The sequence below is a fragment of the Haliotis rubra genome, unplaced genomic scaffold (assembly GCF_003918875.1).
Source record: "Haliotis rubra isolate DU_JTF1 unplaced genomic scaffold, ASM391887v1 Scf188, whole genome shotgun sequence".
Lineage (NCBI taxonomy): Eukaryota > Metazoa > Mollusca > Gastropoda > Lepetellida > Haliotidae > Haliotis > Haliotis rubra.
Window position 1 is genome coordinate 924187 of NW_025765869.1, and position 15751 is coordinate 939937.

The 15751-nt window shown below is 37.0% G+C and overlaps 1 protein-coding gene across 1 annotated transcript in view; it reads right to left on the reverse strand.

Moving 5' to 3' along the window:
* LOC124274141 (androglobin-like) overlaps positions 1-15751 on the reverse strand; it is a 126858-nt gene that overhangs the window by 25189 nt on the left and 85918 nt on the right. Inside the window, 11 exon segments of the mRNA XM_046709466.1 lie at positions 1737-1886; positions 5048-5074; positions 5570-5633; positions 6351-6579; positions 7643-7784; positions 8435-8536; positions 8862-9033; positions 9225-9318; positions 9599-9776; positions 10189-10298; positions 11735-11821. Coding sequence (XP_046565422.1) covers positions 1737-1886; positions 5048-5074; positions 5570-5633; positions 6351-6579; positions 7643-7784; positions 8435-8536; positions 8862-9033; positions 9225-9318; positions 9599-9776; positions 10189-10298; positions 11735-11821 — 1355 coding nt within the window.

Here is a 15751-nt window from a genome sequence, read left to right on the forward strand (position 1 = left end):
GAACACTATTTGTGTTCAGGTCCCACATGGAGAGAGAGAGTGAGTGAGTTTGGTTTTACGTCACTTCTAGCAATATTCCAGCATTATCAAGGTGGGGACACCAGAAATGGACTCCAGATATTGTACCCATGTGGGGAATCGAACCTGGGTCTTCAGTGTGACAAGCAGATGCTTCAACCACTAGACTAACCCAATGCCCTGCCCCACATGGATATTCCCATCCCTATCAAAAGTTGAGTAGTATAAATAAATGTTTCTTGGCATATATCACAATAAATCCTCCACAAGACAACACCTTGGTTTGGCCTTACTACTTGTAATTTATAACAAAACCAAAACCATTAAGAAAGAGAAATATAAATTATTCACGTTAGTTAAAAAATCACTCATTGTAACTACAACATCAAGATATTAAAAACAGTGAATGACAGCTTGGTTAAAACTACTTAGTTGGGTCAAGGTATTAACAATTAATAAATTTTGAACTAAAGATTTCTAACTGAGGAGAACTGATTAGAACCGAGAAAGGAAGACATAAATTAGAATTATAGGGGGAAAATCCACCAAATCTTGAGTAAAATCTTACCACAACACCAAAAGCACCTAATGTGTCACTGCAGGTATTGCTTGCATAATTACAATGCTATTAATCATACGTCCTTATAATAATCAACAAATATTTTCAAATCCAAGAAAACTAGCATTCCAAACTTTCCCTCGATTTCAAAATAAGGTAGGTTCAGAATGTTTTGTCTAAAATATAAGTCTGTGAATTTATTTTCATTTGGTAAAATTATTTGATTGATTAAACTCCAACCAACCAACTCCATATTAGTGCAAATGCATAAAACAGCTGTAACGGCAAACCATCAAATTGCAAGTTAATAAATCTACAAAATTGCCATAAAACATGCGACATGGCAAAATTTTCACCATCAAATCATAAATTTCACACAAATTTTCAAATCTTCAAAAACACAAGGCAACAGAGCTCCCTACGCCAGTTCATGCAAATGACGTGAAATCAACAATGTCTATTTACATGCATATTTCATCTTGTTTATTTCATTTCATTATCTGAAATGCTTGACTCGGATGTTATGTACAAGTTATCTGGTATGTTGAAAGAACTTATGTGTTTTATAAAAGACATTGAACACTGCCAGTATTTAAACTATTTCGGAAGTCAAGATGAAATATGCTTGTGTATTTAATGATGGCAGCAATATACTCCAAACAAATCTTTAAAGTCTGAATTGGATTTCTTTTCTTTTGGCTATTCAAAATTAAAAAGAAAAACAGTGCACAAAAACATCAATCATTATCTTTTGTCAGAAGTATATTGTGCTAACAGAACTGTATTGTAATTTTTACAAGTACCAAGTAAAATTTTTGTTGTTGATTTGGTACCAAAAATGGTTACAAGTATTGCCATAATTTTCAACATATTTTCAGAGACAGCAATCTGCTTTTACAAAATGTTTTAAACATGTCAAAACTCAAAAATGATTTTTGTTTTTGTTTGTCAAACAACTCTTCAATACAATCCTGTTCACCGAAAACACAAAAATTTGATAAGCATCCACTATCAGGGCAAGCAAAATAAACAGCAATTCCCGAATATGGATATGTTATCAAACTGGTAACAACACCCACAGCACAAGTGTCTGGCACATGCAAGTAGAGCTCTGTCGCCTGGCTGTAGATAAAAGCCTGCAGTGAACTGGTATACTCACTCCCTGAGCATTAGTGGGGGAGGGTGCATTTTGGGTGTGGGTGGGAGTTTGAGAGGTCTTGGAGGCGGAGGGATTTACCCCGGCGGCAGCAGGGGCAGGTTTCTTGTCGGCTTTGCCCCCAGTAGTTGGAGCACCCTGGGGAGACACATTCTGAAATAGGAGTATCACAATTAGCAGGAATCTATGATTATTGTGATAATAAAAATTAATCAAGATATCTTGGGATGATCCATATGCTTATCAAACTGATGAAATAAATGGCTGAAACCTCTGTAGTGTTGAAAGTCTGGGAGTTTCTTGTCCCAAACACTTTCATAATACATTTCTTTCATTAGTGTTGAAAGTATGGGAGTTTCTTGTCCCAAACACTTTCATAATACATTTCTTTCATTAGTGTTGAAAGTCTGGGAGTTTCTTGTCCCAAACACTTTCATAATACATTTCTTTCATTAGTGTTGAAAGTCTGGGAGTTTCTTGTCCCAAACACTTTCATAATACATTTCTTTCATTAGTGTTGAAAGTATGGGAGTTTCTTGTCCCAAACACTTTCATAATACATTTCTTTCATTAGTGTTGAAAGACTGGGAGTTTCTTGTCAATCAAGTCATGGAGTGTGACCACCTAATCTGTTACATCACGCAACTATCACAGGTTGTTAGAGACCAATTCAAACTAGGTAACCCCATGAAGTAAAAACAAAATACTTTACAACAAATCAGTTTCTAGAATTCTTCAAATTGTCAACACAAAGACCCAGACTTATCTGAAGCATAATGTACATTCATTCTGCAATCTTAGAGAACCCTACTTGTCATACCCAATATTGCAATGATATCTTTCAAATTCTGACAAGAATAAACATGTAATTTTTAGATTAAAATTGATATTTTATACTTATCCTGACTCATGCTTAATTGCTTGTCTACAACGACTGCAAGATTTCATCAAAAATCACCATGATGAAAACACATGTCAACAACGTGAACAAATACAGATAATTTTGATCAAATTTCAAACCATATTGTTGGTATATCATTATCAATCCCAGAACCTTATACAGCTAATTTAGTAGCAAGGCCTAAAAGTTTAAAGGATATAACACCGTATAGGGGACTCAGGCGCTCTCACAACCATCCTCAAAGGCGAAGAAGGAGAGAGTGAGGGGCATGTCCAAACACGTGACGTGGTTTCCCACCTAAAGAGGCACAAGGGAGATAACACTGGGTGAGTGATTTTACGTCCGCTTTTTTTAAGGGAGCTTCAAAAGGGGATTCAAGTGTTCCACTATCATTCACAAGAAGAAAGAGACAAGCAATTAAGCATGAGTCAGGATAAGGACAAATATAAAATTATGGAATAAAAGACATGAGTATAACCTAACAACATTTACTGTCAAGTCCAAGAGACCCATGCAACAGCAAGTGTAGTATACAGCATAATAATCTTACAATAGATAAGTTAATAAAAGTTCTGGCACAAGTGTTCGTTACCTTGGGAATTATCACAAGTCTTTGAGATGATATTTGCCGAGCCTTAGGTTGATATTTCCCAAATCAAACAACACTTGTGAAGATTTCTATTTACCATTCTCATATTACTCTTTTCTTTTTATGAAATAAATGCATTCATATTAACATAAAAAAATTGTCCAAATGTCATGTACTAAAAAACAACCTATTAACTCCTTTTTGGCATATTCATTCAGTGAGAAAACATATCCTCAGATCATTTAATAAAATACTTGACATTTGCACAATAGCTGAAACATCAATAACGGCAACAACAACATTGATTCTGTGTCATTTGATCATATCTCTGGTGTAATTTCACTGGTGAAAAAAGTCCCACTTCCCATTATCAAATTTTCACATCTAATTTGCATACTTATGTCATTGGGGTATGAAGTATCTGGTACACGTTCTTATGTCACATGCTTGTGTCGTGGATAAAAGCTTAAGTTAAATAAAAATACAACATACCACACTACAGTGTAAAAGAGTAACACCATGCATAATTTTTCGCTTTTCATATCTATAACATATATACTGAGAGAAACAAATAAAGGATTACAGGAAAATTCAAGCGTTCCTTTATTATTTTCCAGTTTTTATCAACACAGCGCTATTCAAAGCTGGTGATTAAAACAGGAAAATACTAAAGGAACGCGTGAATGTTCCTGTGATTCTTTTATTTGTTTCTCTCAGTATATAATAATCCTACCAATGTAGCATGCAGTAGGAAAATATACATGTGCTTCACACAGACAAAATATATTCACACATTATTTATCAGATACCTAAAGGGGTCCACATTCCTTATTTTAATATAATAAATACAAGTGTGAAACAAAACATGCCCTGTGTTTATGAATGATCATTAATGATTGGGTTGATACACATTACATCATATGAGCTAGAGGACACAGTGGTTGTAATGACAGTGTTAGGTTGAACTTGCTGAGACAGCCAACTGAGCTAAAATTAACCTTGGTACTGCTTTGAGGGGGGCAGTGGGGAATCAAAACAGTGGCATGAGAAATCTTTGACCACAAGGTGCCCAAACCTCAGCCTTCTCCCACCTTGCATTTTATGTGAGTGAGTGAACTGAACCACTTCGGAGAGGTACCCGTGAAGATCCATGTTAGAGTTGGTCTTCAGTAACCCATGTTTGTCGCAAGAGGCGACTAATGGGATTGGGTGGTCAGGCTCGCTGACTTGGTTGACACGTGTTAATGTATACCAGTTGTGTAGATTGATGCTCATGCTGTTGATCACTGGACTGTCTGGTCCAGACTGGATTATTTACAGACCACCGCCATATAGCTGGAATATTGCTGAGTGTGGCGTTAAACAACAAACCAACCAGCCACTTCGCACAGTGTTCCAGTTATGTCACTTCCAGTGACCTTCATGTAGGGGGACACAACTCTGAAGAACCCTGGACAACTGGGTCACCCCAATGCCCCACCTCATTAAGGTTAAACTACATCAAACCAGCACTTCTTGTTGGGGGCCTTCAGGGCAGATAGAATAAATTGGCAGCTGTGATTGGATGATTTTGTGTAGTTCTGTAATTTTTGTTAAATGTAATCCATTCAGTAATTAAACTGACCAAGTTCTTCAATTGTTAAACATGATGGTTTATGCTGCATGTGATCACAAATATTTTCAAGGAGGTGACATTTTGTGCGGAACTGGCCTGGAGTACATACAAATATATAATTTTGCTACAGAAGTGAGAAAATATTTGGTTTTGTGTAAGCTCAAGTGTGGAACATGTACACTAATACTGTAAAGACACAATCTACCAACCTGAGCGGCAACATAGGCCTCCAGTCTCTGATAGCATGGATATCACAAAAACATCAGCTATAGGTTAACTAGTCACAATAACATACAAACAAAGGGGCTACATTCTAAAAGACACTTAAAACTTTCAAATAGCTAGCTACAAGGATGATTCTCTAAAGGCTCAAGGTCCAACAAACTGGAAATACAAAGTTGGAAAGCATGGACAAAAAGCCATTTGACACCTTCCTTATAACTTGGTTTAGACCTACTTTATCAACAACTTACCTCTCATTCAGTACTAACTAGTTTCTGCTGTTCTTTGATTAACAGACAATATTGGAAGAAACGTTTTTTCAAGGTAAATATTTCAAATTTGTGAAAATTCTGAGATAAGTAACCCTAGTTATATGAAGGACATCCCTTAGTTGGTAAAATATCCATTACAAACATGAATAATACTTAGCTTAACATATGATCGAAACTAGTCTGACTATATTCTGTGAAACATGAAATTTCTATTTAAGAAGCATGTAACACACTTACCTTTAAGTCGGAATACTTTTGATTGCATGGATATGTATTTGGCTTGTGATAAATGTACAATGTTCTGAAAGATAATAAGAGAACTTTTCATCACTTTTGATAAGACAAACATCTGTAGTTCATTGGTGTGAGTTTTGTACAATACTAAATGCAGCACCCCAATAAAGACAAGCTGAGAGACGCCAAGGGAGATAACTCTTCAAGTAATGCTTGCAAGGTGTATATATATGCAATGCACAAGCTGAAGCATTTCTGCAATGAGGGTAAAAGTACTTGAGTGAGTGAGTAATTTCAGTTACATTATGGTGTATTAGTTTATTATCTATAGAGATCTATAATCGTAAACTATGTATTGATAAAGTATTCATAAATATTGGAGCAAAACTGCTACAAAAGTCTGAAAGAAATCACCATATATCACATAACAGGTGGGTGGTGACATCTTTATGCTTTGATTACTGACAGAACAGCATTCTCAACATAAATTCAAATAGACTTCAGTTTGTGTATTGTCTGTGTATATAAATCTATACTTCATCTCAACAGTTCAAGAAAGTTTAACACAACATAATTTGCATATTGATAATCTCAAAAAAATTTTTCCCGTGGGCATATTGATAATCTCAAACAATTTTTCCCGTGGACGATATTTCCGACTATCAAGTTTTTTAGCCTGCCCAAGATATAAATGCCACCAGCATGTGCAGTATTGTCTCCATTAGGAAAATGTTACCTCCCACAGCCATACAGCTGTGTCTGTTATAAGTGTTTGTCTACTTACTTGAAGCATCTGCAGAACTGGTCAAAGTCCACCCACAGCTTCTTGGGTTTCGGGGCACTGTCCTCAGACCCGATGTCCGTCAACTCCACCTCCACCATCTGCTCCTCCCCTGCTTCCAGCCCCACCGATTCCTCCAATGCCTGTTCTCCGGTCACCGAATCCTGCTGCTGGGTTGGAGCTTTGGCTGGTGGTGCCGGCGTTTGAGCTGGTTTCACCTCAGATGGTACTGCTGAACAAATATGACAGCATGTCAAATTCGGAACACTTGTCACCAAGCTGTCTTATCATTACTGCCATTTGTCCTGGTGTCTCCACTTTATCCATCCTCGATAATCTCCAGGGTATACGTTACGATCACTCTCCACTATACCCTGGATGCATCCACGGCTTGGCCCGATGATTATATTACCTCCCTTTGCTGGCTCCGCATTCTCACAGTAGCCAATCAGCTAAGCCGCTGTTACATCCGAGCTTGCCAGTGTCAGCAAAGATACCGGTCGCAGTCGCGAAGGATTGTTCGCAGAGTCACTCAGATTTTTAGGAAATATTACAGACAAATTGACAGATCTGAAACTTTCAAAAATATATAAAAGAACTCTTTCCACCTCTTTCAGAGTACCTCTGCATCAATTGTGTTGCCAAGTTTAAACGGTTAGATCATTTAAGAAGCGAAAGTGAGTTGTGATTGGCTCGCTCAACTTCCCAGTGTAGACACCTGATTGGATAAAAAGCCAGCCAAGGGAGGCAATAAAATGAAGCTGTGGATGCATCCAGGTATAGTGGAGAGTGATCGTAACGTATACCCTGGAGATTATCGAGGATGTACTTTATCCTATTTCAGCGTTGAATTTTACCACAACAAGCATATCTCCAGGAGTCAAAACACTGCCTCGGCAAGACACAAACAGGACCAACAATCCTTGAAAATTAAACATACAACTTTATGGATGACAACTTCTTATTTATTGCATAAAGCGATGTTTTGATGTAGATTCTTACATCGAAATCAAGCTAAAAGTGTAACGATGTAAGAATCTACATCGAAACGTCGCTTTATGCAATAAATATGTTGTATGTTGTATGTATGTTTAATTTTTGAGTCACCAAATTCTAGAATGCCCATCAAACAATCAACAATCCTTGACATTACGGTTACATGAAACGCTTAACGCTTTCAGGAAAGTCACACTGCCATCTCCTCTTAAAACATGACTAAACTATTTTAGTTCATATTTCCAGTGTCAACGTGTTTGACAAATTAGTTTTTTAACTTCTGTCCAACTAGGCCCTACCTTTGTCTTTCTTCTTTCCTTCCTCATCTACATCTTTCCTGGACTGGCGGGAGTCAGAGCGAGATGCACTCTTAGCCCTCTCTGGCTTTCCAGATACGTTGGACGATCTACTGCCCTTCCTGTCCAATAGCTTGGGAGATTGCTGTCGAGAGAAAAATGCACGTTGTCTTTGCATCAACAGGAATACAATGTAAGTTTCCAAAAACTATAATGTAGTCTTCAAACAGTGTCAGAAGAGGCAGATGTAGCAGTGTAATTGTAACATATGTTGGTATATTGTGTTAAAAATATTACTGTCATCAAATACATGTTCATTCACATAACATAAAAGTCTCAGTATTATGTGCCTTTATATTTCTAAGAATAATCTTTACAGAAACTTTGAAAAAAAATATCAAAGTCAAGACAAAATCACATTCCTAATGTGGTGCTAGACATCCTACTGAGATTTCACATTCAATCGTTTAGCAATTTGAGAAGATTTACCCATCACCATTACAGACAATTTTGAAATTGCAAAGCTTTTTCAGCTTGCATTACACATATTCAAGGTCACTGCCTGAACAATGGACAGATTTTTGTTTATTCCAGTGTGACTGACTGACTGACTGAGTTTGGTTTTACGCCTCTTTTAGCAATATTCCAGCAATATCACGGCAGGGGACACCAGAAATGGGCTTCACTCATTGTACCCATGTGGGGATTCGAACCTGGGTCTTTGGCGTGACGAGCAAACGCTTTAACCACTGGACTACCCCACCACCCTATTCCAGTGTGAAAAACAGTGTCTACCTCTCTGCTTGTGTCCCTGCTTTCCTTCTTGGCAGAGCTGGTCTTCTTCTTTGGGGAGCCAGGTTTGGTTGGCGAGCTCTTCCCATCAAGATGTTCGTCAGACTGTCAAAGAAGCAACAAATAACATTTATATTCACACTTAAACATAAAAAGAATCAAAACAATTATCTGAGATGGCATCAGACATCAACCTAAAAGTAAAGAATGTCAATACCAAAGAAGATATTATACTATGTGTGAAGAAGGTTTCAGTTTCAGAATCTGTCATGACCGACCACTTTTGTTACTTCCTGGGGGCTGGATGTGATAGCACCAAGGATAATTCCTGGGCAGAACAGCAACCAGGTAATGTGATGTGACCCAGACTTCACCAGCTGTTACTCATTCTATCAACCACTCTCCATCCCCATCTGTGTCAGCATCCTACCTTGGAGGTGTCCTCCACAATGAAGGACTCCAGCAACTCCTCGTCCTTCTTCTCCTCCGCCGTCAACTCCAGCTCCTGAGTTGTCTCATCCGTCTCCTCAATTGACCCGACGTTCCCCGTGTTGGGGCGTGACCGGGTGCCACCTCGTTCCAGGGAGGAGCGGGGTCGGTGCCTGCAAACAGGCATGTTTCGTTAGAAAAACAGTAAATGATCAAACTTGACTGATACCTTGATGGGTCCAATGGAGCTCAAACATACTTTTGAAAAGCTTATAAACTCTTTTCCAGCATCCTTTAACAGACTTTGAGGCTACATCAATTAACAACAAACACAACTGGAGACATGAAGGTGTTTTCTACTTACGTATCTGTAGGGATAGGAACAGGGCTGACTTTGTAGTTGACAAAGGGAGATGTGATCTCCACACACTGGATCGGTTTCGGGGGCTCCGGTTCAGCTGGAAGTCAAACAATATACATTACAACACAACTTACAGTATTTAGGATTAAGACAGTATTCCAAATGTATCACTGAATACCTCAACCGCAGGTAGGTGCAGACAAACCAATTATCATAAAAGGAACAAATCTGGGATTGGAAAACATGACCTGCAGATCCTGGCACAACTAAGGAACACAACTTTGTACAGAGAATGGCAACCCATGCTTCTCTAATTTACATGACATTTCAGAACTGAAATACAGAGATGAAAGATGTCCGAAAATGTTTCGACTCACCAATGGGTTCATCTGATGGTGTGGTCTTCTTTTTGCGTGGCCGGATGAGTTTCCAGGCTGCTATCTTCTCTGGAGGGGGTGGGGGTTCGAGGGGACAGGCACGGGTCTGTGTGATCCACACAGGGTGGGGGTACAGGTGGGACAACCCAGTCTGACGTAACCTTTCACTTGCATCAGCCTGAACAGAGACAGTTTACTGTGGTGTTTTTGATCTGTGTTTTAGTGTCTTTATATAACTCATCTTAGACATACATTTATAGAAGACAAAATATAGCAGTGTATTTATATAACCTGATACACAGGTTTACAGAAATGATTCATGTCAACACAGTACCCTTTTAAAATAAAATGTGGTATTCGGTTCATCATCACCATCATATTATTACAGGGTATCTCTTCATCATCTACTTACAATTATTGTCGGATAGAGTGTTCATTAAGTTCAAGGTATTTCCTAAGTAATGTCATCATCATTAATTTTTTATAGTATGGGTCCTGTGAATTTTCGATTGGGCCAGACAGACATCATCATCATCATCATTATCATCATCATCATCATCATCATCATCTGGTTGTCATCAATTACTAACCATTTCCCCCAAGACTGAGACTTTGACAGGGTATTTAGGCGTACTGCAGTAGGAAGCGAACACGATGACCTCTGGGTTATCCGGGATCACCGACTCTTCTGATTTCTCCTCTGTGGACACACAAACAGCAACTGTCTCAAACTGTCATTCTACTTTTAGGAGATAAACATCAAATGGAATATTCCGTGCTTCAAATGCTCAATAACACCGAAATTGGCCAACACATGATGTTTATCGACATTGTAAACACAAAGTAAACCAAAAGGTCCACACACGTTTTTGTGTCTGCACTCATTGACATCGTTAATGGTACAGCAGTGTGAAATGTCATCAACCGGCCGTTTCAGCTGTCTCTCATGGTAGCATCTGGAACTGCTCATTTGTGGCGTCATTCGGACTTTACGTCACAATATGATTTGAATGGCGTTATCACAGCTGGCGGCCGTAACAATACAATATGGTGGCGATGTTAAGAACACAGTGACTTTTTGGTCTACTTTTACAGATACAGGACAAGGTGGAATAAGTTCCTTACACCCATTGGATCTGTCAATGCTGTTCTATGTAATGATGAACCCTCATAGCCGACCTTGACCTTGCGATCACATTAGATACAGTGGGAGTGTATAACATGCAGCTGTGCCACTATCTCTGATAGAGAACAAGTGGTTTAATCTACAGTGTTCATTCTCATTGGTGAAGAAGTGACAAACCAGTGACCAACCAGTGACAAAAATGTGGGGTCACAAACCTGGTGAAATAATGTTTCAAAATTAACTATATCACTTTGTTGATTATCCGTCATGCCAACTTCAGCAATCTAAGTGTAAGCTTACCATTACATACCTAAAAAGTCAAAATAGTTGATCAACAATCTGTTTAAAAATTCAGGTATGTTAGATGTACGGTGACATTTTGTGACAAGTCTCCTCACAGCACTAAATTGCTTCTTGAACTCTATACTGGGAGGGTAAAGAAGGTCACACACTGCGATGGAGCTTACTGCATCTAGTGCCTCGAGCACGCTGCTTACTTCCCAAGTAAACAATAGTATCAGTAAGTGAAGCATGTGTACACATCAGTGTTAGTTACTATAACAGACTGGCACCCATACACAAAAATGAGTGAGTTTAGCTTTACACCGCACTCAGCAAAGTTCTAACTATATGCAGCGGTCTGTAAATAATCGAGTCTGGACCAGATAATCCAGTGATCAACAGCATGAGCATCGACATGAGCACGCACCTACGGAAATCGATTCGGATACGATGACATTTGTCAACCAAGTCAGCGAGCCTGAACATTACGACAAGCATGGGTTACTGAAGATCAATTCTAATCCGGATCTTCACGGGTCAGATTACTTTGTGATTTATTTAAAGTAATTATAGTTCTAGAGAATAAAAATATCATGGAGAACATAGTAATACTGTACATCATATTTGAAATCCTTGTTGGTATTCTGTTATGAAATGTTTAAGAATGTACATTGCATCAATGCTTGTAAAACTATCTGGAGAGGGTTCGATGGACGACAATAACTCACTATGTTTGTCCTTGTCCTTGTCTGATTTGTCCTTGTCCCCTTTGTCCTTCTTGTCCTTTTTGTCCTCTTTGCCGTCCTTGCCTTTATCTACAGGACATGCACATGACAATATACTAAACTACAGTGGATGAGTGAGTGAGAGAGTTTTATTCCGCTTTGAACAGTATATCAGTTACAGTTTAAAGTGTGTTGGCTTGATGTGGTAACTTCATCCTAAAGGGATGTACATCTTAGACATTTATCAATTTGATGTTCAGTGGGGGACCTGGGTTTTTAAGCATTCTCTTTTGGCATTTACATATCTGGTTCTTATAAATCTTTAACTCTTAACATCTGCTTTACAACAACGATCGTTTGACTTAATTTCAAACTCTCACTTAATGTACGTTAAGCTAGACTGCCCGACTCCGTTACTATTAACAGATTACGCTGTGAGTGAGTGAGTAAGTGAGTTTAGTTTTACGCCGCACTCAGCAACATTCCAGCTATATGGCAGCGGTCTGTAAATCATCGAGTCTGGACCAGACAATCCAGTGATCAACAACATGAGCATCGATCTGCGCAATTGGGATGCGATGACATGTGTCAAACAAGTCAACGAGCCTGACCATCCGATCCCGTTAGTCGCCTCTGCTTACGACAAGCATGGGTTGCTGAAGGTTCATTCTAACCTGGACCTTCATGGGTCAGTTTACTTTGTGATTTATTTAAAGTAATTATAGTTCTAGAGAATAAAAATATCAGGAACTATGAGATTTTAAAATGCGGGTTTGATTATTTTTCAGATATTTTTAACACAGCTCATTTCAAATTGGGTGATTACAAACATGAAATTGCACATCTCATGCCCTTGCAATGTCTCAAATCAGGGTGATTCTGGCACTTGATCCAATGATCAGAAGACTCTGATAAGCCATACAGACTTAACATCAGCAAAGCGACATGTGTTACCAGTACCTTGCCCGAGCCTAAAACCTTCAGGCAGAACGTTAACACTTCTAATGATGATAGTTTTGTTCTGGTGGGGAATAACACATATAGGAGTGAACAAACCGACAAATGAGTGTAGCAGGTGAGTGAGTGAGGGCATGCTCCTGAAAACAACTGATTTGATTCTTAGTCTTTCTGTGAAAGCCTTCACACGGCAAGCTAAAGTTTGACAACACATGTTGTTAAATGTTTTAAAGTTGTCAAACTTGCGTTTTTACACGTCAAACACATGTCAAACTTTCGAGTCATTTGAGCGCCATGTCTCTATCGGTGCGGTCACGTGACAATTTCGTTGACTGCAATTGGTTGTTTCTGAACAACACGAGTTTGACAACACTTCACATGTCAAACTCGAGTTTGACAACACCGAAAGTTTGATGGAAAAGATGGTGAGAATAGAGGCCGATCCTATTTCTTGACAACAGTTTGACAACTCTGAAATTGGTGTTGGAGGCAAGTTGTTGGAATGTTCACACTCTCAAACCCGAGTTTCACAACATGTGTTGTCAAACTTTAGTTTGCCGGATGAAGGCCGCTTAAGTGAGTTTGGCTCAATGCTGCTTTAAATATTCAGTGATGTCACATGATTTTCATGAAGAAAACTAACAGGAGAACTACTTCATACACTCATTGATCTCTGTGCATGTCAAGGATGAATTCAGGATTCAAACTTGTACAGAACGGATATGTTATTCTGATATAAATGTAATTTTTGGAATAAAATTTATATTTTATACTTATCCTGACTCATGCTCTTTTGCTTGTCTTCTTCTTCTTGCGGAACATAGTGGAACTTGTATCTCCCTAATTGAAGCTCCCTTCAATTTAAAATCACTAATTAGTATTCACCACGAGTTACCTCCCTTCCACAAGCCCGGGCTTGAGGGCGAGCCACCTCTACCCATGTGCCTCACTCTCTCCTCATATACTGAGCCCAACATTTGAATTTACAGGGAAATCCAAAGTGTTATGTGGGGAGGATGGGAGGGCTGACCTCATGAGTCAGGATAAGTATAAAATATCAATTTTATTCCAAAAATTACATATTTTTTTCTTATCCTGACTCATGCTCTTTTTACACTTGTAGAATCCTACAGAGCGGAGGTGGGAATATCTAATACTTTGGATTTTTAATAATTAGTGATTTGAACTGTGATGATTGTAATAACCCTATGGGAACTTCATAAAGGCACTGAACTGATGAATTCCTGCTGCTAACTTATCAGCTGCCATATAAAGGTTATTACCATGTACTTATTATGATAAAGTATATATAAACATTAATACAATGCTTAAGACTAATACACTTAAGCTTGTTAATATGCTAGTATAAACTCCTTAGAGTTTGTTAGCTAAAATACTTTAAGATATAAACATAGTACTAAGCTTAAGATATGATTAAACTTAAGCTAATTATATAATAGCAAACTCTTTAGAGTTTGTTAGTTAATATACTTATATGATATAGATATAATGCTGAGCTTAAGATATGAATAATCTTTAGGCTACATATATAATAGCAAAACTCTGTAGAGTTTGTTAGCTAATATATTTTATAATATGAGTATAATTACTGTGCTTAAGCTATAATTAACTTAAGCTACATATATAATAGCCAAACTCTGTAGAGTTTGTTAGCTAATATATTTTATAATATTAGTATAGTACTGAGCTTAAGATATAATTAACTTAAGCTACATATATATAGCAAAACTCCTGTAGGGTTTTGTTAGCTAATATATTTTACAATATGAGTATAGTAGTGTGCTTAAGATATAATTAACTTAAAGCTACATAAATAATAGCAAAACTCCGTGAGAGTTTGTTAGCTAATATATTTTACAATATGAGTATAGTAGTGTGCTTAAGATATAATGAACTTAAGCTACATATATAATAGCAAAACTCTGTAGAGTTTGTTAGCTAATATATTTTACAATATGAGTATAGTATTGTGCTTAAGATATAATTAACTTAAGCTACATATATAATAGCCAAAAAACTCTGTAGGTTTATTAGCTAATATGTTTATAATGTAACCATAGTACTAGCTTAAGATAAGATTAGACTTAAGCTAAATGTATATAGCAAAATAAACTCCTTAGAGTTTATTAACTAATATACTTCTTTTTTATGTTAAAAACATAGTACTGAGCTTAAGATATTTAAAAGCTTAAGCTATATATATATAATAACAAAACTCCGTCGAGGTTTTGTTAGCTAATACTAACTTTATAATGTAAACATACTGCTTAAGATATGATGAAACTTAAGCTAATTGTATAATAATGAAAACAACCCTTTAGAGTTTGTTAGCTAAAATACTTATATGATATAAACCTAGTATTGAGCTTATGAAGGAAAACTTAAAGCTACATATAATAATAGCAGAACTTCTAGAGTTTGTTAGCTAATACATGTTATAATGTAACCATAAAGCTTAAAATATGATGAAACTTAAGCTTAAATATATAATAGCAAAAACCTCTTTTAGAGTTTTGATAGCTAATATACCTATATGATATAAACATAGTACTAAGCTTTAAGATATGAATAAGCAAGTTACATATATAATAGCTAAAACTCTGTAGAGTTTGTTAGCTAATACATGTTATAATATAACCATATTGCTTAGAAATATGATGACACTTTAAGCTAAATGGCAAAAACTCTTTAGGAGTTTGTTAGCTAAACTACTTATATGATATAAACATGAGTAATGGCTTAAGATATGAATAAGCTTAAGCTACCTATATAATATAAGCAAAACCCTTAGAGTTTGTTAGCTAATATATTTTAATAATATGAGTATAGTACTATGCTTAAGGTATAATTAGCTTAAAATTACCTATATAATAGTAAAACTCAGAGTTTGTTAGCTAATGCAATTATCATGTTACCATAGTATTACTCTTAAGATATGAATAACTTAAGGTAAATATATATAATAACAAACTCTGTAGAGGTGGAGCTTGTTAACTTATATATTGTATGATGTAATAATCATGCTAGTACTGTGATGATAAA